General features: G+C 49.5%; 2 protein-coding genes across 2 annotated transcripts in view; one reads left to right on the forward strand and one right to left on the reverse strand.

Annotated features, from left to right (window-relative positions):
- Positions 1-1,808, forward strand: part of LOC132581112 (organic solute transporter subunit alpha-like) — a 16,664-nt gene extending 14,856 nt beyond the window's left edge. Inside the window, exon 5 of the mRNA XM_060252184.1 lies at positions 39-1,808. Within this exon, the coding sequence (XP_060108167.1) occupies positions 39-475 (437 nt within the window). The 3' untranslated portion in view covers positions 476-1,808. The remainder of the gene's footprint in view (positions 1-38) is intronic.
- FTSJ1 (FtsJ RNA 2'-O-methyltransferase 1) lies at positions 1,306-22,012 on the reverse strand. The gene is made up of 10 exons (XM_060252183.1): positions 21,858-22,012; positions 19,357-19,426; positions 19,070-19,172; positions 17,287-17,365; positions 17,115-17,167; positions 13,528-13,581; positions 10,898-11,000; positions 9,775-9,858; positions 4,242-4,345; positions 1,306-2,230 (listed from the first exon to the last, which is right to left on the reverse strand). Exons 1-10 carry the CDS (start codon positions 21,976-21,978, stop codon positions 2,000-2,002), a joined length of 1,002 nt encoding a protein of 333 aa, XP_060108166.1. The 5' UTR covers positions 21,979-22,012; the 3' UTR covers positions 1,306-1,999.
- Between the last annotated feature and the right edge of the window lie 5,061 nt (positions 22,013-27,073).

A 27,073-nucleotide genomic window follows, 5' to 3' on the forward strand; every position in this document is an offset into this window, starting at 1 on the left:
AGGGTACAGTACAAGTCACTCTCCTTTTGATTTTCCAGTGATCTACTATTACTCGTTGGCTGTCGAGATGTTCTTTATCAGCGTATTTGCCCGTTACTCTTTCCGAAGAACCGAACCGCAGTCGAATACGCAGCCGGTCTCCCACCCCTGCGCCTCCCAGACCGAGATGGCCGCATCCAGCTGTTGCAGCTCTGGGGGAAACACAACCATGGAGCAAGTGAATGCCGGTTTCCTTTGCGACGAGGCTTTGTGTACGATCGAGCACTCCCCTTTGGATCAGTTTGATTTCAGCACGGGGGAGCCGGTGGACAAACGGCGAGAGAGCTGGAGCCTGAGCCACCCACAGATGGGGGCACTGAGGGGCAAGGAGCCACAAATAATTTTATCGCAACAAACAGCTGGGACTGAATCACCGTCAACAGGAACCCAAGGCCAGACTGTCACAGTGGATGCTGAGGGGGTCACTGTGGTATAAGCTGCGGGCTCACAACAGATCTATCAATCTGTAGACTATGCCACCATAAGAATGTAAGAGAAGCTATGTTGGATCAGGCCAATGGCCCATCCAGTCCAACATTCTGGGTCACACAGTGGCCAAAAAACCAGGTGCCATCAGGAGGTCCATCAGTGGGGTCAGGACACTAGAAGCCTTCCCACTGTGCCCCCCCCCAAGCACCAAGAATACAGGGCATCACTGCCCCAGACATAAGAACATAAGAGAAGCCATGCTGGATCAGGCCAATGGCCCATCCAGTCCAATGTTCTATGTCACACAGTGGCAAAAAAAACCCAGGTGTCATCAGGAGGTCCACCAGCAGGACCAGAACTCCAGAAGTCCTCCTACTGTTGCCCCCCCAAGCACCATGAATACAGAGCATCACTGCCCCAGTCAGAGAGTTCCACCACTACCCTGTGGCTAATATGAAAATGTATAAGAACGTTTTGAATGTATGTTGGAGACGCGAACAAAAGGGGCATTCTATCATTTATGGGGGACGTGTTACAAAGCCAAATTTCTTTGGAGACAAATACGTTGATTAAACCAGAAGATTCTGAAGACTAATATAATTGTTGAAACCATCAGGGCTTTTTTGTAGCAGGAACTCCTTTGCCTATTGGGCTACACCCTCCTGATGTAGCCAGTCCTCCTGGCGCTTCCAGTAGGCCCTGTAAAAACAGCCCTGTAAGCTCTTGGAGGATTGGCTACATCACGGGGTGTGGCCTAATATGCAAAAGAGTTCCTGCTCAAACCCCCCCCCCCCGGAAACCATAGTTTTTTTCTGTTGGGACTAATGGGCAGACATCTAGAAAAAAGTAATGGAACTTTTATTTTTATATACGATGACAACGGCAGCGAGACTGTTATACACAAAAATGAGAACGTTACACTACCCACAATAGAGGAGCGATTGGTGAAGATAAAGAACTTGCAGAGATGGCTAAACCTACTGCTATGATTACAGAAAAGGCATTACCTACATTTATTGTTAACTGGAAACCCCTTACAGAGTTTTTTGCGTGAAACGGAAAAAAAATGAAATGATGATGTGTGGATTTGATGATTAAGGGGTGGAAAAATTAGATAACAGAAAAAGGGAGCTTTTATTTGTAATTAGAGTGTGAAGTTTGCAATTTTACTTGTATTGGTTGTGGAGAAAATCAGAAGTCGTTTCTTTATTTTTTTCCTTCTCTTCTTTTCTTTGTTTTCTTCAATTTTGCGTTTCTCTTTTCTGTTAAGTGCCCGCTGTTAAGTTTTTATCTTTTGGTTTAAAAAATTCATAATAAAAATTATTTTTTTAAAAAAGAAACTGACATTGACTTGAATTTGTTTAGCGGCTGGGGTGGGGGTGGGGGGGCTTTCAGAAGTCTTTAAAGTGTGGAAACAAGAAATCCCCTGAGCTAACATTCCCTTGTTAAACTAAACGCCTTTCAAACCAGCAGGGGGCAGCATGCGCACGTTGCCAGGCCTCGTCCTCTCCCACAGGCCTCAGGGGTAATGTCATGTGGACAACTCCTCCAGGGCATTGACCAGTTCAGTCTCACAAGTACCGGAAGCCCCCTCCTCTTGAGGCAGTGGAGGCTCACTGAGGGCAGCTGGTGGCGGTTGAGGCTGGGCTGCTGTTTCCTTGGCGAGAAGGTTCCGTTTCTTTAAGAAGCAGGCTTCTTCGTAAGGGGGGCGGATGGGAGGCTGAGTGGGAGGCAGGTAGGTGTATTCCTTTCCGGGTTCCAGCTGGCCAAATGGAAAAGACAGAGCTTCAAGATGAAGACAGGGCCGGATTAACAATTAGGCCAAGCAGGCACTGGTCTATGGGCCCCCACGCCTTTAGGGGCCCCGGGCTGGCTCCCCACCGCCCGGTTTCCTCCCTGCTTGCAGCCCTTCCAGCCTCTACGCGCAGCCGGCAACTGAGCCGCTCTTTGCCCGACTTGCCTGGTGCGGCTGCTGCTGGCGTCATCTCCCAGTTTGCCTCTCTCTGCCTCTCCCCTGCAGCTTTGTCAAAGGGGCTTTGGAGAAGGTGCCTGCAGGCTGCAGCAGGGGTTGCAGGCAGTGGGGTGCAAGCTCCGACTCTAATTTGTGAGGGGAGCCCCTGAGATTTTGACTGCCTACGGGACTCCACAGGGTTTAATCCAGCACTGGATGAAGAGTCCCCATACCATCCCCAACCCCCTTTTCCCAGGTGTCGGGCTCCTTCCTGACAATTAAGGGTGGCAGGCAGTGTCTTGCGACCGGCTGAAGGGTTGCAGGGAGAGCAGCGCCCCAGGAGTAAAATGAAGAAGAAAAATAAGGCCTCATAGACCCACAGTAAGTTCTGACCACAGAGTTTCTGGTGATTCCAAGAGCTACCCTTCACAAATACCTCCCCCCAGGGCTTTTTTTTGTAGAAAAAGCCCAGCAGGAGCTCATCTGCATATTACCACACCCCCTGACATCACCATTGTTTCACACAGAGCTTTTTTCCCTAGAAAACGACCAGCAGAAACTCATTTGCATGTTAGGCCACACCCCTGGCACCAAGCCAGCCGAAATGGCGTTCCTGCTCATAAAAAGCCCTGCCTCCCCCTAAATTCACAAGATCTGCATTGCTGTCAGATGGCCATCTAGCCTCTGTTGAAAAACCTCCAAGGAAGGAGAGCCCACCACCTCCCGAAGGAGCCTGTTCCACTGAGGAACCACTCTAACAGTCAGGAAGTTCTTCCTAATGTTGAGCCAGAAACTCTTCTGATTTTATTTCAACCCATTGGTTCTGGTCCTACCTTTGGGGGGGGGGGGGACAGAAAACAATTCTGCACCATCCTCTAGATGACAGCGCTTCTAGTACTTGAAGATGGTGATCATATCACCTGTCAGCCACCTCCTCTCCAGGCTAAACATGCCCAGCTCCTTCAACCTTTCCTCATAGGACTTGGTCTCCAGACCCTTCACCATCTTCGTCGCCCTCCTCTGGACCTGTTCCAGCTTGTCTAGATCCTTCTGAAAATGCGGTGCCCCAAACTGAACATGATATGCCAGGAACTCTGTGGTTAGAACTTCCTATAAGCAGCGTTCCTTCTATGCTGCGGAAGTCACGTGAACAAAAATTCTACTTTGTGAGCTACTAGCATCAAAGTTGTGAGGTGCTGCATGAATTAGTTTGCTCGGGGCCATTTTTCCTGAGCTAAGAAAAAACGTATGAGCTGGGGGCTAAAAAACTGTGAGCCAGCTCACACTCACTCAGCTTAGAAGGAACGCTGTCTGTAAGTAGACAAGGCCTTCATTATCTTTTTAAATTTTCTCCCCAGGACAATTGCCTGTTTGGCTCCCGTTTCTGCTTGTCAATCAGGAAGGCACTGGTGGACAGGAGCCAAAATTACCTGGAGGTCTCCCACCAGAAGTGGGCAAATGGGAACCTTTGGACAGGCAACCTCTTCATGCCTGTCCTCTCCCACAGTCGCCAGGCTGCCCATTTCAAAAGCTGTCAGGTTCTCCTTCCAACAGCTAGAAATCGCTGGGGAGTCTTAAAGTGGATCCCGCCACACTACTTTCTGCAATGGCCAAGGAGATGCAAGATGGCTTGCTGCTGCTCAGCAGCGCCACCAAGACAGGTGGCCAAAGGCTGGTATTGCAAGCTATCAATTCAGCAAGAGTCAGAGGACAAAAGAATGGCCAACAAAGCGGCTGCCTTCTTTTATCAGTCTGAGCAACTTGTTATTCTGGTACGGGCAGACTCGAGCTGCCCCCTGGGCTGTAGCGCACGTGGCCTTACCTGTAGGGGATACGTCCGGTCCGAATCATAAGCGCTCAGATCTCCGCAAGCCAAGAAGGGAACGATGACCCGGTTGGGGCCCTGCAGCTGGTTAAAATCCACATCTGGAAGGGAAGGCGAGATGGTCAAGGGGCAGAATCCTGCCCTCTGAATTGCCCTGAGCAGATGAATATTCTCCATAAAATAAAAAGCACAATTGAAAGACCTCTTGCTTTGGAAATGCACTTCCGATTTAATCGACATTCTCCCCCACAATAGACACCCTGTGAGGTGGGTGGGGCTGAGAGAGCTCTCCCAGAAGCTGCCCTTCCATGGACAGCTCTGTGAGAGCTATGGGTAACCCAGGGCCATTCCAGCAGCTGCAAGTGGAGGAGTGGGGAATCAAACCCTGTGAGGTGGGTGGGGCTGAGAGAGCTCTGACAGAAGCTGCCCTTTCAAGGACAACTCCTACGAGAGCTATGGCTGACCCAAGGCCATTCCAGCAGGTGCAAGTGGAGGAGTGGGGAATCAAACCCAGTTCTCTCAGATAGGAGTCTGCACACTTAGTCACTACACCAAATTGGCTAAAAAAAATCAATTGCTTTTGAAGCACAGAAGCTTTACGCAGCATCTCCCATTCTTCACGTTTCCCGGTTAAGGGGAAAAAAAGCAATTCAAACAAATTACCAAAAAAGGTCTAATTCCACTACACGCTGCACATAACTTTTGGCCCACTGGCTCTGATCTGGCACTGGCTTTGATCAATTCTGGACCATTTTGGCCTACAATAAGACATATGATGCTACACACATGCCCTTGACCAGGACATAAGGCTGCATTTTGAGAGGCCTCAATTCCATCTCTTCGCCTTTGTCACTTTATTAAACTCCTTTCTTTTTGGTCCAGCACTGATTTATTGTATTTTGTAATATCAGCCTGTATGTGTATATATTTGTTTGACCTCTGAAGAACACCATTTTAAGTCAAAACGCGTTTGTATGATTTTACTAATTCAGGAGGCTAAAGATGGGCCCCTAAATGCTTTTAACTTCCTGCAATAAATACATGCATTTTTTGGTTACGATTTTATTTCAGAGTCTGCTTTTAATTTTTGGCCCTTACTGTATATTAACCGTTCTGATTCTTAATTTCTGATGCCAAGAGAGAGAAATTTTACTTACAAAAACAGAAACACGTAACATATTGAGGTTAGGTACATTTAACATAGGAGCCCCGTGGCGCAGAGTGTTGAGCTGCAATACTGCAGTCCTAGCTCTCTGCTCACGACCTGAGTTCGATCCTGGTGGAAGCCGAGCGCAATTAGCCTGCTTGAGGTTGATTCAGCCTTCCATCCTTCCGAGGTCAGTAAAATGAGGACCCAGCTTGCTGGGGGGAAAGTGTAGATGACTGGGGAAGGCGATGGCAAACCACCCCATTAAAAAAGTCTGCCGTGAAAACGTCATAATGCGACGTCACCCCAGAGTCGGAAACGACTGGTGCTTCTACAGGGGACTTACCTTTACCTTTTTACATTCAACTTGTTGTGAATGGACTAAATGCAAAAAGATTGCTACGGCTCCAAGCCCAGATAAGAGAGAAGAAGAAGAGAGGTCCCGTAGAAGATGAAACAGAACGCAAACCAAGGCCAGAGAGGCTCAGCATCTAACTGGTGGAGTGAACTGTCAAGTGTACCCCAGCAAGAGAATTCTCTCAACCCTTTCCCTCCCAGATTTCAATATCCAACACTTTTTGGAAGAAATTAAACCCAATCCCAACTAGATTAATCCAGAGCCAGTGGGCCAGAAGTTGGGTAAGACATTGCATGGTCCATTCACTCGGCAAGCAGGAAGCCCATGTTTGCTTCGGGAAAAACCGTCTAGGAGGAAGTGGCCTGCCCACCTGGGGAATGTACCGTTTCGGGGATAGCTGAAGACAGTCAGGCTATTGTCCTGTTGCTTATGAAAAAAGAAAGGATGTCTAGCAATCAAACAGTCAGCTAATTGTTCTTCCAGGCCACGGCTGATCGGCCACAACACCTGTGCAGTGTCCCGAGGAGGCCTCATCCCGAACATGAAAGAGACCCGGGGGAAGTTTCCCGGAGGTACGGGGCAGGGGGAAATTGCTTGAAGGCATGCTGGCAACCAGCTAAGGTTCTGGAGAGAGGCAGACAATGGGTCTTTTGAAGTCGATCCAAGCTGGCTGTAGTCAAACAGGGTGACTTTTTCTACGTTCAGTTTGGGGTCATGGATTTTATGCCGCTCAGTTCATAACTTGGAACCAACGGTCCCTTTTCACTAAGGGCGGACTCTTGCTCCATGGAAAGACATTTGTTCCTCTGAAGAAGATATTGGATTTATACCCCATCCCATACTTTGAATCTCAGAGTGGCTTACAATCTCCTTTATCTCCCCCCCCCCCTTAAAACAGACACCCTGTGAGGTGGGTGGGGCTGAGAGAGCTCTCAGGAGAAGAAGATACTGGATTTATACCCTGCCCTTCACCCTGCCTTTCTGCATAGTAGGGACACGAATTTATATCCTGCCCTTCTCACCTCCTCCATTTTATCTGCACGCCAACCCTGCGAGGTACATCAGGCTCAGTGTGTGTGCGTGCAAGCGTGATTGTCCCAAGGTCCCCCAGCAAGCTTCCATGGCACAAGTCAAGATTCGAACCCACAAGGGCTCCTTCTAACCACGATGCCTCACTCAGTGGAAGAGCTGCACATTCCTATACGTTGCTAGAACCACCTTGAGTCCTTTTATGAGAAAAAGGCAATTTTAAAGTGCCATCAATAAACGAATGTGGCCCTTTTCATGCACGCCCAGGGAAATGCTGATTGCCACTTTGGGGTTAGTCAGCAACTTTTCTCCAGGCCAGTTTGGACAGAGATCCTGGAGGTTTCTGTCATCTTCTGGGCATGGAGCAGGGGTCACTGGGGACATGTCTGGGGACAAAAGAACCAGTCTGGTGTAGTGGTTAAGTAGTAGATTAAGAGTGCGTACTCTTATCTGGGAGAACTGGGTTTGATTCCCCACTCCTCCACTTGCAGCTGCTGGAATGGCCTTGGGTCAGCCATAGCTCTGGCAGAGGTTGTCCTTGAAAGGGTAGCTGCTGTCAGAGCTCTCTCAGCCCCACCCACCTCACAGGGTGTTTGTTGTGAGGGGGGGGAGAAGGTAAAGGAAATTGTGACTGCTCTGAGACTCTGAAATTGAGAGTATAGGGCAGGATATAAATCCAGTATCTTCAAAAAAAAAAGTCTCTGTTTTCAAAGTATAATTGTCCGTATGGGGCTTTCATGGAAGCCAGTTTGGTGTAGTGGTTAAGTGCACGGACTCTTATCTGGGTGAACCAGGTTTGATTCCCCACTCCTCCACTTGCACCTGCTGGCATGGCCTTGGGTCAGCCATAGCTCTGGCAGAGGTTGTCCATGGAAGGGCAGCTGCTGTGAGAGCCCTCTCCAGCCCCACCCACCTCACAGGGTTTGATTTCCCACTCCTCCACTTGCACCTATTGAAATGGCCTTGGGTCAGTCATAAATCTCACAGTTGTCCTTGAAAGGGCAGCTTCCAGGAGAGCTCTCTCAGCCCCACCCACCTCTCAGGGTGTTTCTTGTGGGGGAGGAAGATAAATGAGATTGTAAGCCACTCTGAGATTCGGAGTGGAAAGCAGGATATAAATCCAATATCATCATCATCATCATCATGTGTGTGGGGAGGAGGTATTTGTGAGTTCCCTGCATTGTGTAGGGGACCTGACTAGAATGACCCTGGAGGTCCCATCCTACTCTATGATTCTATGAAATACTATTATCTGAAAGGTTTGTGGTTATCTTGTGGATGCCTCCCCAAATATTTTCTGTGGGATTCAGAACAGAGCAGCAAAAACTTCAAAGTGGAATTTATCCCTTGTGCGTGCCCAAGTTTTGAGAGAACCCACATACTAGGCCACACCCCCTCCATTTCTGCTAAAAAAAAAAAGCCCTGGCCGTTCCACTCTGGACATATCAACACATGAAGCTGCCTTATGCCAGCTTCAAGAGGGGACTGGATCAACATCTGGAGCAGAGGTCCATCAGTGCCTATTAGCCACAGTGTATTGTTGGAACTCTCTGTCTGGGACAAGTGATGCTCTGTATTCTTGGTGTGTGTGTGTGTGTGTGTGTGTAGAAATAGTGAGAGGGCTTCTAGTGTCCTGGCCCCACTGATGGACCTCCTGATGGCACCTGTTTTTTCTTGGCCACTGGGTGACACAGAGTGTTTGACTGCATGGGCCATTGGCCTGATCCAACATGGCTTATGTTCTTATATCTGGGACAGTGATGCTCTGTATTCTTGGTGCTTTGGGGGGGGGGCAACAGTGGGAGGGCTTCTAGTGTCCTGGCCCACTGATGAACCTCCTGACGGCACCTGGTTTTTTTGGCCACTGTGTGACACAGAATGTTGGCCTGGATGGGCCTCTGACCTGATCCAACATGGCTTCTCTTATGTTCTTTTACAGAATCAGACCCTTGGCCCACCAAGGTCAGTATTGTCTACTCCGACTGGCAGCAGCTCTCCAGAGTCTCAGGTTGACATCTTTCACATCACCTCCTGCCTGGTTCCCCCTGGCAACTGGAGATGCCAGAGATTGAACCCAGGACCTTCTGCATGCCAAGCAGTTGCTCCTCCACTGAGCCGCAGCCCTTCCTCGTCCTCTCTGGACTAACAACCTTTGTGCTGGCGGCATGACTGCAGCGGGATTGAGCCCTTTATAGCTCTTCCACTAAGCCACAGTCTCTCTCCAGTACTGTCATGACTCGGGGGGGGGGGGGGGGTCTTACCAATCGCTGCCACCGCTCTGGGTCAAGGGTTCCCCTTGAGAAGGCCCAGAGTCCCCTCCCAAGCCCTTCAGGCTTCCTGTAGCTTAGGCCAAATAATCGGTGTGAGGACCAGGCAGAGTGAACAACAAAAGGTTTATTTTAAGATCAGTGGAATATATATAACAAGGGTGGCCAATGGTAGATCTCCAGATGTTTTTTTGCCTACAACTCCCATCAGCCCCAGCCAGCATGGCCAATGGCTGGGGCTGATGGGAGTTGCAGGCAAAAAAAATATCGGGAGAGCTACTGCTGGCCACCCCTGCAATATAACAAACAAGGTGCATAAAACAGTAAAAGGGCTGAAAGGAAAAATAACCAAATGTCCTAATGCATCTAAATTTACTGTCCCTAACTGTCTCAGTCAGACCTGGGCCTACTCACCCTTCCTCTAAGGGTGAGGGTCTCTCCCTGGCAGCAACTCTTCCTCAGCTCTGCCTCCTAGGAAAAGAACAGCCACTTCCTGGGCTTGGCCTTTATATATTCTCTTCCCCGACCCCACCCCTCTCTGGGCCTGTTTCCCTCCAAAACCCTCGCTACCCAATCAGAGGGACAGAGGGGATCCTGGGAGATGTAGGCTCTTCCCAGTACTCCTAAGCAGGCTTCCCTGGGGCCTGCAGGCCTCGCTAGGCTCAGGATCATGCCAAGTATCCTCAAGAACATCCTTCTCTCCCCCCCCACACTCCCAAGGCTCCTTACCGTAACAGTGATCCAGGAGGGGGTTGGACATGTTTGGGACGTAGCCTTCTGGGGGGCTGTAGTTTCGGCAAACAACAAAGGCTTCTGGGAGAATGAAAAGAGAGTTCAAGCGTTTTGAGTCCCGCACTGAAGTAGATGCCCTTTACACCTATGCTGCTTTCCCGAGTCAATGAGCATGTTGGGTCTTGTGAGTGGCACGCTGCGACAAACCCCACCGCCCAAATCGGCATTGAAAATAAGCTGTATTCCGCATCAAACCCAGACGCGTACACAAAAAATGTGCATAGCTCTCCTGGCATGCCCCAAGGAGAGCTGGTAGAACCAGGTAGGCAGGCGTGTTGGTTTGAAGTGGTAGAACAGAGGTTGGGAACCTCTGTCCTGAGGGCCGTATGTGGCCCTCGAGGTCAGTTGGTGTGGTCCTCAGGGATTGCTGGGCCGAACCGAGCCATGTGGCAGCCTCCCTGGGGCCTGGCTGGCCAGTGAAGATCGTGGGGCACAGCCGCGCTGTGCAGCAGCCTCCCCAGGGCCAGGCAGGGATCACAGGGCCCAGATGTACTGTGCGGCAGCCTCCCTGGGGCCTGGCTGGCCGGCCAGAATTGCTGCAGGGCCTGGAGAAGTTACTGTCACGGTTCAGTTTGCACTTGATTATCCCAGATGGTGTGGCCTAATATGCTAATGAGTGTGTGACCTAATATGCTAATATTAGGGGATGTGGCCTAATATGCTAATGAGTTCCTGCTGGGCTTTTTGTACAAAAAAGCCTTTGACCTATGCATTTGCCTAGAGCGGCGGGCCGGGTGTATGTGTGCCAGATGAGGCTCTCCCCATATGACTTCAAATAGAAAAACAATTATTTGCATTAATTTTGCCGGCCTGAATCGTTCTCCCTTGGCAGAGCACTGTTTTTTAAATTGATAATTTTTTTTTATGGCCCGCGAATGATGTTATAAATATCCATATCGCCCTTGGCGGAAAAAAGGTTCCCCGCCCCTGATTTAAATGAAAGGTAAGTGCAGGGATTCTGCACCAGTTATCAGGTACTATCTTAACTTCACACACAATTCTACAGAGAGGGAAAGGGGGCCAGAAACCAGGCCTGGAAGAAGTCGTCCGGCTCACTCACCGATGCTGGAGTTGCGGCTGCTTCGTGGCTTGGCACAGGTCACGTCGGGGAAGAAAATGCGCAGCTGGGAATACAGCAGGGTGACGTCCTTCCCTCGGAAGATCTGAGGCAAGAAATCAAACCGTAACTGTCATGCCGGGACGGGCTCGAGGCTGCAGGGGAATCCAGCCCCCAATCAAGGCTCAGGGAGCGGCAAGGAGGCAAAGGCGTGATAGTGGGGGTCAGGTGAGAGCTGTCCCAGATTGCACAGGACAAGGAAATAAAGAGCCACGTCACTCACAGGAGATAAAAGATCGGGCCAAGGCCAATGGTGCAGGATCAGATAAAATTTTATTACTCGGTTATGTTTCCAAAAATCCCCTACGCCAGGGGTGGCCAACGGTAGCTCTCCAGATGTTTTTTGCCTACAACTCCCATCAGCCCCAGCCAGCATGGCCAATGGCTGGGGCTGATGGGAGTTGTAGGCAAAAAACATCTGGAGAGCTACCGCTGGCCACCCCTGCCCTACACGTTTGACCGACCAGCTTTGTCAGGGGAATCCACGCATCTTGTGTTTACATCAAAAAAAAAAAATAAAAGATCAGTGGCAGACACGATTCCTGAAGAAGCCTGTACGTGAGAGGCATAGGGAACATTTGGAAATTTAGCGGAGTGATAAAATATATTTTTGCCTGATTTTGCACCATCAACTTTGGCCTTATTTTTTTAAATCTCCAGATCTCATGGGAGTCATCAGCCCCCGTCCCCCAGTCTCAGTCTCTCACTATGACACCCCGTGGGATCTTCATCTACAGCACAGGGGTGGTCAATTTAATACAACAACCACACAGAATAAATGTCAGATGTTTGAGAGTGAAAGTCAAATGTTTGAGAGTGAAAGTCGGATGTTTGAGAGTAGGAAGATGGGGGAGGGAGAGCTGGAAAGAAAGCAACTTTAACTTAAAAATGCATTCTCCACGCCGTCAGTTGGCTTAGAGAAGTGATTTAAAGAGAGAAATGCTTTCTCCAAGTCAGCCAGTGGGGTGGTGGGGGCTTTGAGAGGCACACAATGTGTGTGAAAGGGCCACATGTGACTTCCAAGTCACAGTTTGGCCACCCCTGGGTCAGAAGATTGGATCTGTAATGGAAGGAAGGAAGGAAGGAAGGAAGGAAGGAAGGAAGGAAGGAAGGAAGGAAGGAAGGAAGGAAGGAAGGAAGGAAGGAAGGAAGGAAGGAAGGAAGGAAGGAAGGAAGGAAGGAAGGGAGGGAGGGAGGGAGGGAGGGAGGGAGGGGTGGGAGAGGTGGAAAGAAAGCAACTTTAACTTAAAATGCATTCTCCAAGGCATCAGTGGGCTTGAAGTGATTCAAAGAAAGAAATGCTTTCTCCAAGCTGGCCAACCAAGCAGTGGGGGGCTTTGAGAGGCACACAACGTGTGTGAAAGAGCCACATGTGGCTCCCAAGTCACAGTTTGGCCACCCCTAATCCAGCAGAAGGGCAACTGGGGACACAGCCAGGAGTGGTAGACAGGATTGTTGCAGTTTTCAAGGTGAGTTAGTCACCTTCCCTGGAGCAATGTTGAATCCGGGGCCCCCAATTTAGCAAATAAGTGCACCATGATACCCACCAACACCTTTGCCTACCAACCATTTTTAGAAATCGGGCGTGGCCAGGTGGAGTTTTTCCACAGCAGGGCTTCTGACTGGCTTTGCAGGTTTGCAAAAATTTGCTCTGGCACCACAAGACTGATGTGCATGCATACTAGAAAACGTTTTAACAGCACGTTTCAAAAAGCATCCTGTTAAATAAAGTTTTTGCCTTAAATGTTTAAGAGTTGCCATTCAAGTTAAAGATAACCTTGCTCCCTGACAATTTGTGGGTGGCTCTGCCTCCTGAGGCAGACATTTTGTGGGTGGCTCCCCCTCCCGTGGCAGACATTTTGTGGGTGCCTCTGCCTCCTGAGGCAAACATTTTGTGGGTGGCTCCGCCTCCTGAGGCAGACATTTTGTGGGTGGCTCCGCCTCCTGAGGCAAACATTTTGTGGGTGGCTCCGCCTCCTGAGGCAAACATTTTGTGGGTGGCTCCGCCTCCTTAGGCAGACATTTTGTGGGTGGCTCCCCCTCCCGTGGCAGACATTTTGTGGGTGCCTCTGCCTCCTGAGGCAGACATTTTGTGGGTGGCTCCGCCTCCTGAGGCAAACATTTTGTGGGTGGCTCCGCCTCCTGAGGCAAACATTTTGTGGGTGGCTCCGCCTCCTGAGGCAGACATTTTGTGAGTGGCACCGCCTCCGGAGGCAGACAGTTTGTGGGTGGCTCCGCCTCCGTGTCAGAATCCCAGAGGCACCAACAAGCTCGAGAATTGTTGAGGACGCCTGGTCTAAGTAACCCAATTGCTGTCCTAGCTCCTGGCCATGTGTGAGCGAAGCAGAACATATCCATGCATTTGTGTCCCCTACACTGAACTGGGTGAGCCTGTTCCACTTCCCACAGTGGGCAGAGGGCAACCCGTTTGACGTGACAACTGGAGCGAGAAATCCAGTACGGGGGGGAGGCATCCTGGCCAGCCATCATGCTCACACTCACCTTGACTTGGCTACAGTTAAGGAGGTTCTCCTGAACCTGTTACCTGCACCCAGGTTACCTGTGGGGCTCACCTTTGCTACAAAAGTCCCTCCTTTCTTTAAGACATGGGTGGTGATGTTCAGGGCCTGGAAGAAACGGAAGGGGAAAAAAGGAAACTGAGTCTGGGGATCATGGAAGACGCAACAGGTTTGATATGGACTTGTCTATGGTGAATGTTTTTGCTCCTTGAGAGTACAGCTATGGCAAACCTAGGCAATATAATAAACAGTAGAGACATCACCCTGCCAACAAAAGCCCGTATAATCAAAGCAATGGTATTCCCAGTAGTAACGTATGGCTGTGAGAGTTGGACCATAAAGAAGGCTGAGCAGAGAAGAATAGATGCTTTCGAGTTGTGGTGCTGGAGAATCTTGAGTGTCCCATGGACTGCAAGAAGATCCAATCAGTCAGTCCTAAGGGGAATCAACCCTGACTGTTCCCTGGAAGGTCAGATGCTGAAGCTGAAGCTCTAATACTTGGGCCACCCAATGAGAAGGGAGCACTCCCTGGAGAAGACCCTGATGCTGGGAAAGACAGAAGGCAAAAGAAAAAGGGGACGGCAAAAGAGGAGATGGCTGGACAGCGTTACTGATGTAACTAACATGAATTGGAGCAGACTTCAGAGGATGGCAGAAGTCAGGAGGGCCTGGCGTGACTTCGTCCATGGGGTCGCAAAGAGTCAGACTTGACTGTCGGACTGAGCAACAACAACGAAGGGAACAGACACCTCCTCCAGCAGAAAGCAAGCTGTAACCCGCCGGATTGCCCCACGCAAAATCCCAAGCAAAAATTCATAGAACCCTTTTTTATTAGGACAAAATGACACAAAACATCTTTCCGGTTCCTCACGGCTCTTCATCAGGACAGCTGCTATTCCCCGCCCCCAACCCCACAAAAACAAGGGGAGGAAAAACTGTGAAAATTTAAGACAGGGAGAGAAACAGATTTGTAGAAAGGGCCGCCTCTGCTGTACTCTCCCCCCCCCCCCACCCCAATCTGCTTATTTGTTTTAATTCCTCCCCCCCTCCTTTCTCCTACTCCACGGCGCAGCTTGCAAAATAAAACAAACCCCCCAAACTGTCAGGCCCATTGTGAGCCTCCAGGAGGTGTCAAACTGGTGACGGCTCTGCTGGTAGGGCAACACAGGGGCTAAAGCCCTTTCCTCTTAAGGAAGGCTGGTGGAGTTTTGACTCATGTGCCTGTGATAGCTGTGAGCTGCATACACATTTCTCTTTCGGCTAAGGGTACTTTTCAAACTTCTCTGTGCGGGTGGCCCTCAGACAAGCCCTGCCCTCTGTTTCAGGGATTAGCGCCCCTTCAGAATGCAGGGGCCAAACGAAATTGGAATGGAGAAGAGAGTCAGTTCGGTGTAGTGGCTAGGTGCGCGGACTCTTATCTGGGAGAACCGGGTTTGATTCCCCACTCCTCCGCTTGTACCTGCTGGCACGGCCTTGGGTCAGCCATCGCTCTGGCAGAGGTTGTCCTTGAAAGGGCAGACTCTTATCTGGGAGAACTGGGTTTGATTCCCCACTCCTCCGCTTGCACCTGCTGGCATGGCCTTGGGTCAGCCATCGCTCTGGCAGAGGTTGTCCTTGAAAGGGCAGACTCTTATCTGGGAGAACTGGGTTTGATTCCCCACTCCTCCGCTTGCACCTGCTGGCATGGCCTTGGGTCAGCCATCGCTCTGGCAGAGGTTGTCCTTGAAAGGGCAGACTCTTATCTGGGAGAACTGGGTTTGATTCCCCACTCCTCCGCTTGCACCTGCTGGAATGGCCTTGGGTCAGCCATCGCTCTGGCAGAGGTTGTCCTTGAAAGGGCAGCTGCTGCGAGAGCCCTCTCAGCCCCACCCACCTCACAGGGGGTCTGTTGTGGGGGAGGAGGAAGATAAAGGAGATTGTGAGCCTCCCTGAGACTCTGAAATTCGGAGCGGAGGGCGGGATATAAATCCAATACCATCGTCTTTATCTTCTTCTTTAGAGATCAAAGAACCGAGATAAGAAAAGCTCATCTGAAAAACCAAAACTATAAGCCTTAATGTTACATAAACCTTAACGACATGCTAATTAACAATCTGTAAAGTTTCTGGCTGTCACAAGTCCTTTATCCAGAAGGCCTCGTGGTAAGTAGCAAGTAGGCCCAGGTGCAACTTGTGCAATTCCTTCAGCACGCTGGCGTAAATCTGGCATAAACACGGCACACCCTTGGATGACTGGCTGCTGTTCCCCTCTCTTCTCCCTTCCCTTTCCGCAAAGCAGCTCTGAGATGCCCTTGAGCCCCATAAGCCGTCTTTGCCTGCCGCGCCCTTCGCGTATTGTTCATTATGGCCTCTCACCCTATTTCTTCCCGCACAGCAAAACCTACAACTGCTTTCATGTATGCTGGATAAGGAATTTTCAATGCACTTCAGCCGCCGTTCGCAACCGGACTTCCCGGTTTCGAGCAGGGAAATCCGGTCGCAAATGGCTGCAAAAAGGCACTGAAAGTTAAGTGGAATACAGTGGAACTTGGAACGCCGTGCCCAGTTCTGGCCAACGTATCGCCAAAAGAACACTGCCGAGCTGGGAAAAGTACAGAGGAGGGCGACCAAGATGATGAGGGGGTTGGAGCACCTTCCCTAGGAGGACAGGCCAAAGAGCCCGGGACTTTTCGATTTAGAAAGGAGATGATTTAGGGGGAAGACAGTCCGTGAAACCTAGGCATGTAGGATCAGCTGATTCACACACACAATCTGCCACTCGGCCTACTCATGCCAATGGGCCTCGCTTAGGAAATCGCGGCGAACCATACTTTGAATTAATAGCTTTTCCTAACGGCTTTGGAGATTTCTATCTATTGGCTCCTGCATATAGGGAACAAGGGCAGGGGACTGTGGATCAGTGACAGAGCATCTGCTTGGCTTGCCGAAGGTCCCAGGTTCCATCCTCAGCATCTCCAGTTAAAAAGGACCCGGCGATAGATGATGTGAAAAACCTCAGCCTGAGACGGGGTGTCAAACATGTGGCCTTGAGGCCAAATCAGGCCTCCGAGCAACTGGCTGTCATCTGCTTCCTTCTCCTGTTCTCTTGCTTCCTCCTGCGCCACAACTTGCTTTGCAAAGCTTGCTCAATTGCACAGGAGCTACAGAGCAAAGCCTCTGTTTTTTCCGTTGGCTGAGGCGCCTCCCTTGGGGAGGGATAGCTTGCTTTGCCAGGCTCTCTCAATCGCACAGCAGAGCTACTGAGCCAAGCCTCTCTTCCTCCTGTCGGCTGAGGCTCCTCCCCATCCCAGTCCCCTGGGGAAGGAAGGAAAGAGCCAGAGCTTCCTTTACCCAGCTCCCTGGATTGCACAGGAGAGATACAAAGAAAGCACCTTTAAGACCAACAAGTGCTAATGTTTTAAGCATGTTTTATTTTAAGGTTTTTTTAAAAAATAAAATGTTTGTGTGTTTATAAAATTTATATCTTTGCTATCTGGCATAACATTTTAGGATACACATGGCCCGGCCCCACAAGGTCTCATTTCTGTAAGATCCACTCCTCATAACAAATGGGTTTGACAGCCTTGCCAGCACCTCCGGTTAAAAAGGACCTGGTGGACCAAGAGGCTGATTTGGTCTAAGGGAGCTTTGTGTGATACTCACTGCGAGAAGCAGCTGGGCCTGAATGTACTCATCGATGTCGTGAAGTCCAGTCACTGCAACAGTAAGGGGAGAAACGGCTGACAACTGCTTCCCTGAATTCCCGCAAAGCCGACGTTGGCCAGCAGGGGTCCCTGATCCCAGAACGGGAGTGGCGGCAGCTTCCCCTACCTACCGTCAGGGGCTCCATCGCACACCACCAGGTCAGCTGGCTGCCCCTCAAAATGGCGAATGATTTCCTGGGCTGTCGAGACCTGGACAAAGAGACGGGATGGAGGCAAGACTGGAGGTATCCTGTGCTGCAGAGACCTGGACAAACAGCTAGGATGCGGATGGATCCAGGCGGGCAACAGTGTTGGTCTGAAGCAGGAGTGACCAAACTGTGGCTCGGAAGCCACATGTGGCTCTTTTACGCGTACTGTGTGGCTCTTGAAGGCTCCACTGCCCTGTCGGCCAGCTTGGAGAAGGCATTTGTCTCTTTTAAAGCATTTATCCAAGCCAAACAAAGTATTTAAAGTTAAATTTACTTTCTCTCCACCTCCCCTTTCATCCTCCCTCCCTCCCTCTTTCCTTCCATCCATCCATCCATCCATCCATCCATCCATCCATCCATCCATCCATCCATCCAAACTTGTGGCTCTCAAATATCTGATGTTCCATGTCTTCTGATTCTCAAATATCTGACGTTTATTCTATGTGACTCTTACGTTAAGCAAGTTTGGCCACCCCTTGGTCTGAAGCAAAAGAATGAAGTTGGGAGTCCAGTAGCGCTTTAAGATCAACCAAGTTTTATCGAGAATGAAAGGTTTTGCGTGCTAAAAGCGCACTTCATCAGGCGATAAAATGGGGTACAGTTAGCAGTGCCTATATGTACAAGCTATATGTAGCGCTGCTAACTGTGCCCCATTTCAACGTCCGATGAAGTGCGCTTCTAGCACATGAAAGCTTACATTCTCAATAACGCTTTGTTGGTCTTAAAGGTGCTACTGGACTCCAGCTAGGATGGAGGCGAAACCTGAGGTTGGCTGACTTCTCCGGAGCCAGGGGGTAGCAGAGTGGGGATCCCCAAGTCTGTTGAATCTAGAAGCATGTCTGGAATCTTGGGAACAGGAAACAGGAATTCAACTGGCAATCTAATGGCTGTTACAGGCCGGTGGAACCAATTGCAAAAAAATTGGAGAAGAGTGAGGAAACACACTGGAGGATCCCGTGGTGCCCACGGGCTCCACGCTGGGGATTGCTGTAGTACAGTATCAGACTAGACGGCAAGAAGCCTAGGTTACGTTCCCCCCGTTCATCCTTGCAGTTCATAAGAACAGAAGAGAAGCCATGTTGGATCAGGCCAATGGCCCACCCAGTCCAACACTCTGAGTCACATAAGAACAGAAGAGAAGCCATGTTGGATCAGGCCAATGGCCCACCCAGTCCAACACTCTGTGTCACATAAGAACAGAAGAGAAGCCATGTTGAATCAGACCAATGGCCCATCCAGTCCAACACTCTGTGTTACATAAGAACAGAAGAGAAGCCATGTTGGATCAGGCCAGTGGCCCACCCAGTCCAACACTCTGTGTCACAGTGGCCAAAACCCAGGGACCATCAGGAGGTCCACCAGTGGGGCCAGGACACTAGAAGTTCTCACACTGTTGCTGTTCCCCGTCCACCCCCGCAAACACCAAGAATATAGAGCATCCCTGCCCCAGACAGAGAGTTCCAACAATATGCTTTGGCTAATCGCCACTGATGGACCTCTGCTCCAGATGTTGATCCAATCCCCCCTTGAAGCTATCACAGGATGTCCTGTGGCCAGTCATGCCCTCTCAGCTTCGCCCGCCTCACAGGGTCGGTGGTGGGAGGACTGAATGAGGGAGGAGATGACTACAGGCACCGCCCTGAGCTCCTTGGCCGAAAGGTAGGAGAAAACCAGATTGGACAAGTCTGGCTTGGGGCCCGCCTACCTTGGTGATGTCGCCTTGGATTTGGACGATTCCTGGCAGTGGGGCCATGGCCTGCAAATCGACAGCTACTATCTTGACGTCCGCGTTCTTGACGCCGTCCCCCCTGGGGAAGAGAGGGCACAGGGAGAGATCTGAGGGAAGTCACTCTGACGTCCCTCGAGGGACTTCTAAGCCCCCCCACATTCCCTTTCTCCACATCATTTCAATTTCAGTATATGTGCTGCTGAAGTAAGCGCCCCATCCCATATTCTCCCGAGTCCCGAGGTCGGCCGGCTGCCCCAGCTTACTTGAGTTTCCGGCTCAAAACCTGGCTCCAGCTCCCGGGAGCGGCGCACAGATCCACGGCTCGAGAGACACCTGGTCCAAATGAGAGAAAACGCCAGGTTGAGCCTGCTGTGATTAATTGTTTCTTCTGAAACAGGTTAAGTTTAGTTTCTCTAGGGCTTGCATATATCTACACCAGGGGCAGCCAAGCTTGCTTAACATAAGAGCTGCGTAGAATAAACGGATGTTTGAGAGCCGCAAGACATGAATGTTAAACGTTCGAGAGCCACCAGGCAGGCAGGCAAATAGATGGCGGAGGGAGAGAGAAGTCGAAAGAAATCAACTTTAACTTTACATGCATTCGCCAAGCTGCTGGCTGGCTTGGCTTGGAGAAGTGATTTAAAGAGAGAAATGCCTTTTCCAAGCTGGCTGATGGGGCAGTGGGGGCTTCAAGAGCCACACATGGGGAGAGACGGTGGCTCAGTGGTAGAGCATCTGCTTGGTAAGCAGAAGGTTCCAGGTTCAATCCCCGGCATCTCCAACTAAAAAGGGTCCAGGCAAGTAGGCATGAAAAACCTCAGCTTGAGACCCTGGCCGCTGCTAGTCTGAGTAGACAAGACTGACTTTGATGAACCGAGGGTCTGATTCAGCATAAGGCAGCTTCATATGTTCACGTTCAATATGTGTGAAAGAGCCACATGTGGCTCCCAAGCCACAGTTGGGCGAGCCCGATCTACACTTTGTTAAGTGGGTGCACAAGGAAATGGAGTACAGAGACCTTGTTATATGTATATCATTGCTGTAAGGAGCCTGCTTATCTAGTTGTTATAGTACTTATCTAGAGATAAGTTCAGGCTGAGAATGCCACTGTGACCTTGGAGGTGGGAAGCCTCAGAAGATGCCTCCCACCTTGAAGCACCGGCCCCTACGGAACCTGTTTTTTTCAAGAATGTTAAGCTTTCATGGGCTAGAAGCCCACTTAATCGGTCAACGCAACTGGGTACTTTTAGCTGTGCTACACAGAGTTTGTGAGTATGGTTGAGTATGCAACGTGGTACAAAATTAGAACCCAATGGCAAAATAGTGAAATTGACAAACTGAAAGAATAAGTTTGGTCTGGATCCTATAAGCTGCGCGGGAAAACAGCAGGCGATAAGCGTGTCGGAAATGTTTGGAAGACCATCCTTTCACGAGAGATCCCAAAACAAAATATGAAATCTCTCATGTTGCAAGGATTTGGGGCTCAGCTTTCGCAATTGTCAGACACATGGAAGAATGCGCTTTCAATCCTCTTTGCAACTGAGTTTTACTGTTGGCTCCTCTGCATTTTCATTTTTCTTGCTTCTGCATCCCAATTACCTTGTTGGGGGTTTTTTCCCCCTTTTCTGTCCACGTTTTGCTTCCTCTAGTAAACAATTTAATATTCTATCAGTGCCAATTTGGTGAGTGGTGAAGTGCGTGCGGACTCGTATCTGGGAGAACCGGGTTGGATTCCCCCACTCCTCCACTTGCAGCTGCTGGAATAGCCTTGGGTCAGCCAGAGCTCTGGCAGAGCTGTACTTGAAAGGGCAGCTTCTAGGAGAGCTCTCTCAGCCCCAGCTACATCACAGGGTTTGATTCCCCACTCCTCCACTTGCAGCTGCTGGAATGGCCTTGGGTCAGCCATAGCTCTCGCAGCAGTTGTCCTTGAAAGGGCAGCTGCTGGGAGAGCTCTCTCAGCCCCACCTACATCACAGGGTTTGATTCCCCACTCCTCCACTTGCAGCTGCTGGAATGGCCTTGGGTCAGCCAGAGCTCTGGCAGAGGTTGTCCTTGAAAGGGCAGCTGCTGGGAGAGCTCTCTCAGCCTCACCTACATCACAGGGTTTGATTCCCTACTCCTCCACGTGCAGCTTCTGGAATGGCCTTGGATCAGCCAGAGCTCTGGCAAAGCTGTCCCTGAAAGGGCAGCTTCTGGGAGAGCCCTCTCAGCCCCACCTACCTCACAGGATGTCTGTTGTAGGGGAAGAAGGTATAGGAGACTGTAAGCCGCTCTGAGTCTGATTCAGAGAGAAGGGCAGGGTATAAATCTGCAGTCTTCTTCTACTCTCAAGCCCACCCACCTCACAGGGTGTCTGTTGTGGGGGGGGGGAGGGTAAAGGAGACTGTGAGCCGCTCTGAGAGTCAAAGCGGAGTGCGGGATATAAATCCAATATCTTTTTCTTCTTTTTCAATGTATGCCCAGCATAAAACCCTTCCATTTCAATACGCAAGGAGATATGCTGGACATAAACCAATGTAATATCCAACTGACAACTAGAGGGAGCAAAACACATAATGTAAAAGGAAAAAAAGGAAAAAAAAACCTCCCCAAAGCCACAGGAACACCCAAGCAATGAAAAGGAGACTGCACAAGAGCCCTCTATGAAACACCAAAACCTATTTGCAAACTTGCACTGAAAGGGGATTGAAAGTGCATTATTTGGGGAGTGAAAGCATTTGTGCCTGACCTAGAAGGTCGTCAGAAAGCAACATTCCTGCCCTACCTTGAAACAGGTGATACTCCTCATCCAGCTGCAGAAGTTTGAATGCACTGCGGGCTCGCCACCCTTCTTCTTTGGCCAGGCGGTAGTAGATGTCGCGCTTGTCTTTGGAGGAACGCCCCATCCTTGCTTAGCGCAGCAGGCGCTGTTGAAAGAGAGAAGCGTGTTGTTTAAAATACTTTCGTGCATATCCCCAGCAGCAAAGGGAAGATCCTTGTGCTTTGAGGGCAGCTGCTGCTGAACCAGCTTTTAATATATCTGTGCGGCTCATCTGCTCTCCAACGGCCAATCGGAACACCTGCTGGGTAAAAGCAGGGGTGGGATTCTAGCAGGAGCTCATTTGCATATTAGGCCACACCCCAATGTAGCCAATCCTCCAAAAGCTTACAAAAAAGAGCCTTGTAAGCTCTTGGCTGCATAAGGGGTGTGTGGCCTAATATGCAAAGGAGCTCCTGCTAGAATTCCACCCCTGAGTAAAAGCCTTATCTGGCCAGTTCTAAAAAACACATGGCTGGTGCCAAGAAGGGTGTTGGAGGGGCACCATTTTGGCCCAGGTCACTAACGTTGCCAGGTCAGCTTTTTACCATGTTCAGCTGGTCAGATCCAAGTCAAGTCAAGTCACGTTAGCTTTTATTGGCATAAAATATATAGATACATATATAAGAGCAAATTGGTTAACAAAAAAAAAGATAAAATGGAACAACTGCATACATATACATCAGGAAAATCATAAACATAAACTATTTCTATGAGATCCTCTGGCATGCCTTTAAAACAGAATAAAGAAACTTAGCCACTTTCTCAGTGACACTAGATGAAGCATCGTTCAAAAGTCTATAGACCTTAAGTGCATCAGAACAATCGACCATGCTAACTAAAAGAGGATGTAAATACTTGTGACGAAGATCGGTATACAAATTGCAATAAAGAATATGAGTAACTGACTGCACACATTTTTGCTTACGGAGACAGTATCTTTAGTCAGATATCTTTAGTCAGTATCTTTAGTCAGATATTGTCTTGTTAAATCTGCCATAAAGAATGGCAGAGGCCATGGCGTTGCATCTGGCAAGGGGGAAAGCTCTACGCTGCTGTGGCACCTGCAAGACGGATAGACATGAGGCCATTTTCCCAGTACTAAGAGAGATCTCAAAACTCAGTGGGGAACAAGTTTTCTTAGCCAAACTGTATAGGTCTTGGCGCTCAATATCTAGCAGCCTGTTTTTAATTTGTTGGACTGCAGTGGTGAAGGACAGCACGGACAATAGTTCTAGGGATAAACACATTGCTTTTTTTTTTCTCTCAATATGTGCTGGCTGGTCAGCTTTCTTACCTCTCCTCCTGCAACTCAGCGACAGTGACTCATGCAATGGCCTCCATTACTGTAACTTGCCTTACACGGGCCTACCCTTAAATCTGATCTGGAAGCTTTAGCTCAGGGGTGTCAAATATGCGGCCTGTGGGTTGGATCAGGCCCCCAAAGAACTCCTATCAGGCCTGGGAGCGACTCTGCTTCCTTCTCCCTCTCTCTTGTTTCCTTCTCCCTCTCTCTTGTTTCCTTCTCCCTCTCTCTTGTTTCCTTCTCCCTCTCTCTTGCTTCCTTCTGCATCGCAGCTTGCTTTGCCAGGCTTTCTGAATTGCGCAGGAACTGCAGAGCAAAGCCTCTGTTTTCTCCATTGGCTGAGGCTCCTCCCATGGAAGTGAAGGGGAGGAGAAGCTTGCTTTGATATTGACCACAATATTGCAAGAGGCTAATACTTTAAGCATGTTTTATTTTAGGGTTTTTTTTTAAAAAAAAATCTTTTATTGTGTTTGTGTCCTTTATAAAGTTTATATCTTCACTACCTGGAATTACATTTCATGATAGACATGACCCGGCCGACAAGGTCTTGTTTCTGTCAGAGCCATCCCTCATAACAAATGAACAAAGCAAGAGTCCAGGAGCACTTTTAAGAACAACAAAGTTTTATTCAGAACGTAAGCTTTTGTGTGCTAGAAGCACACTTCATCAGACAACAGTATGGGATGGCAAGCAGTCCTAAATATAGAGAAAGCGGGCAGTGAGTTAGCATGAAGTCACGGAAATGTGTTTTAGTAGATTAAAAGAATCGCAAGTGTGCTTCCAGCACGTGAAAGCTTATGTTCTGAATAAAACTTGGTTGGTCTTAAAGGTGCCACTTGACTCCTGCTTTGTTCTACAGCTTCAGACCAACACGGCTGCCCGCCTGGATCAAAACAAATGACTCTGACACCCCTGCTTTAGCTGGTACAAAGTGCAGCGGCGTGCCTGCTGACTGGGATGCGTTCAGCCAGTCTTGGAGGCCGTCAAATAACATTGGCCTCTCCCGCTTCAAGTGCTCCATGGCGCTATTTAGATCAGCCGGTGCCAGGAGTGACTGATTATTCTGTTAAGCACTCTACTGCCATTTCCTGGCAAGCACGTAGCATATGTTGGGAGTTGGATTCAATGGCCGAGCTGCTAATATGTATTTAAATTTAATTTCGTCTGTGTCTTATCTTGTAACATTTTTATTGAACTATTCTACTGTTTTATGATGCTTGGGGCTCTTTAGCTTGGAGAAACGTCAACCGAGGGATGACATGATAGAGGTTTACAAGGTTATGCACAGGATGGAGAAAGTAGAGAAAGAAGTACTTTTCTCCCTTTCTCACAATACAAGAACTTGTGGGCATTCAATGAAATTGCTGAGCAGTTGGGTTAGAACGGATAAAGGGAAGTACTTCTTCACCGAAAGGGTGATTAACATGTGGAATTCACTGCCACAAGACATGGTGGCGGCTACAAGCATAACCAGCTTCAAGAGGGGTTTGGATAAAAATATGGAGCAGAGGTCCATCAGTGGCTATTAGCCACAGTATATTATTGGAACTGTCTGGGATGCTCTGTATTCTTGGTGCTTGGGGGTGATGCTCTGTATTCTTGGTGCTTGGGGGGGGGGAGTGGAAGGGCTTCTAGCCCCACTTGTGAACCTCCTTTCTTTTTTGGCCACTGTGTGACACAGAGTGTTGGACTGGATGGGCCACTGGCCTGATCCAACATGGTTTCTCTTAAGTTCTTATGATGATGTAAGCTGCCCTGAGCCGTCTTTGCAAGGTAAGGCAAGGTAAGTTGTGGTTGTTCAGTTGCACAGTCGAGTCCGACTCTTTGCGACCCTGTGGACCAAATCATGCCGGGCGCTCCTGTCTTCCACCATCCTCCGAAGTCCGCTCAAATTCATGTTGGTTATATCAGTAATGCTGTCCAGCCATCATATCTTTTGCCGTCCTCTTCTTCTTTTGCCTTCTGTCTTTCCCAGCATCAGGGTCTTCTCCAGGGAGTGCTCCCTTCTCATTTGGTGGCCAAAGTATTTGAGCTTCAGCTTCAGCATCTGACTTTCCAGGGAACAGTCTGGGTTGATTTCCCTTAAGACTGACTGATTTGATCTTCTTGCAGTCCAAGGGACTCTCAAGAGTCTTCTCCAACACCACAGCTTGAAAGCATCTATTCTTCTGCGCTTGGCCTTCCTTATAATCCAAGGTATAAATCTCAAAGGTATAAATCTCAATAAATAAATAAAATACTCCTTTTTCTGCTCCCGTGTTTTTCTAGACGTCGCAAGCAGCAGATGAAACAGTAGAACAAAATCTGAGTCCAGCAGACCCTTTAAAACCAATAAATGTTAATTCTGGGTATAAACTTTCAGGTGCATGCACACTTCTTCAGATACATGACATGGGACTCAGATCAGCAGGGCTACCCACCCGAAGCAGTGAAGCACTTCGTAGACTGCCACTTCAGAATGGGGTGGGAGGGGGCTCACTTTAAAATTCATACATAGAACAGTACAAAGTCAAGGTAGCAGGTTAAGCCAGCATCCTTCCTCCTGAAGGTCAAGTCATCTGCCATCCCCCCCCCCCGTGTGATGTGGCACATTCCAGGAACTGGTTTGTTATCCCAATCACTGCTTGTGGCAATTAAGCTTGAGAGAAACCGCTGGTCAGTCCATTCAGTGATGGTAGATTTAGACTTACGTTGCTCTGTACAGAGTCTCTTGCAACAGCTGCAAAGCAGGCAGAAAACCAACAGGTGATGCTTTCCCCTGCGTGCAGGGATGGAACTAGGGTTGCCAATCCCCAGGTGGGGGCAGGGGATCCCCCGGTTTGGAGGCCCTTTCTCCATTTCAGGGTCATCAGAAAGCGGGGGGGGGGGGAGGGAAATGTCTGCTGGGCACTCCATTATTCCCTATGAAGACCGATTCCCATAGGTTATAATGGAAAATTGATCTGGGGCTCTGGGGGGGGGCTGTCTTTTGAGGTACATGCATCAAATTTTCAGCATAGTATCCACTGCCCCTCTCCAAATTACGTTACAAGTTCCAAAAGGATCAGACCAGGGGGTCCAATTCTATGAGCACCAAAAGAAGGTGCCCCCATCCTATTATTTCCAAAGGAGAGAAGGCATTTAAAAGGCGTGCAGTCCCTTTAAATGTGATGGCCAGAACTCCCTCTGGAGTTCAATGATGCTTGTCACAACCTTGCTCCTGGCTGCACCCCCCCCCCCCCACATCTCCTGGCTCCACCCCCAAAGTCCCCAGCTATTTCTTTAATTGGATTTGGCAACCCTAGATGAAACAAAGCTTAATTTAAGAGAGTTTCTGCCTGTCATGGAAACAAAGGCTGCCTCTGTAAAAGGAACTCACGCAGACCATACCTGTATTACCAAAACGGGCCCCCCAAAGAGCATCCAAAGAGACGTTCAAGGAATTCCACTTCGTTCCTAAGAACGTGAAGGCGCATGCGCGATTGCACTGGCCGAGCCGGAGCGCATGCGCACTACGCTTCCTCCCTATCTGTATTGAATAACATAGGTTGTGATGTACTCAGTCCCCTTGGCAACAACGCTCTTCGAAAACGGGTGTGACTCGAGGAGCTGAAGAGTTCTTGATTTTCCGCGGAGGCCACACCCGAGTGGGACCTTCACAGCGCATGCGCGAAAAAGATTTAGGCCCCGGCAGTTAGTTCCAATGAATCGTTGACATCAATGGGAACCGCTCGAAAAATCTGGCGTTTCCGTATATTACTGCGCTTGCGCCGAATCGCAAAGTAGCCCGGAAGTTTTCTGCTGCGCGACGCTGGTTCCGCGATGCTTTCTGGGAGTTGTAGTCATCTTGCTTCCACCGATGTATAAAACCTAATCTGGACGGCAGGGCTTCAGCACT

This window comes from Heteronotia binoei, chromosome 13 (genome assembly GCF_032191835.1).
Source record: "Heteronotia binoei isolate CCM8104 ecotype False Entrance Well chromosome 13, APGP_CSIRO_Hbin_v1, whole genome shotgun sequence".
In the NCBI taxonomy this organism is placed as follows: Eukaryota; Metazoa; Chordata; class Lepidosauria; order Squamata; family Gekkonidae; genus Heteronotia; species Heteronotia binoei.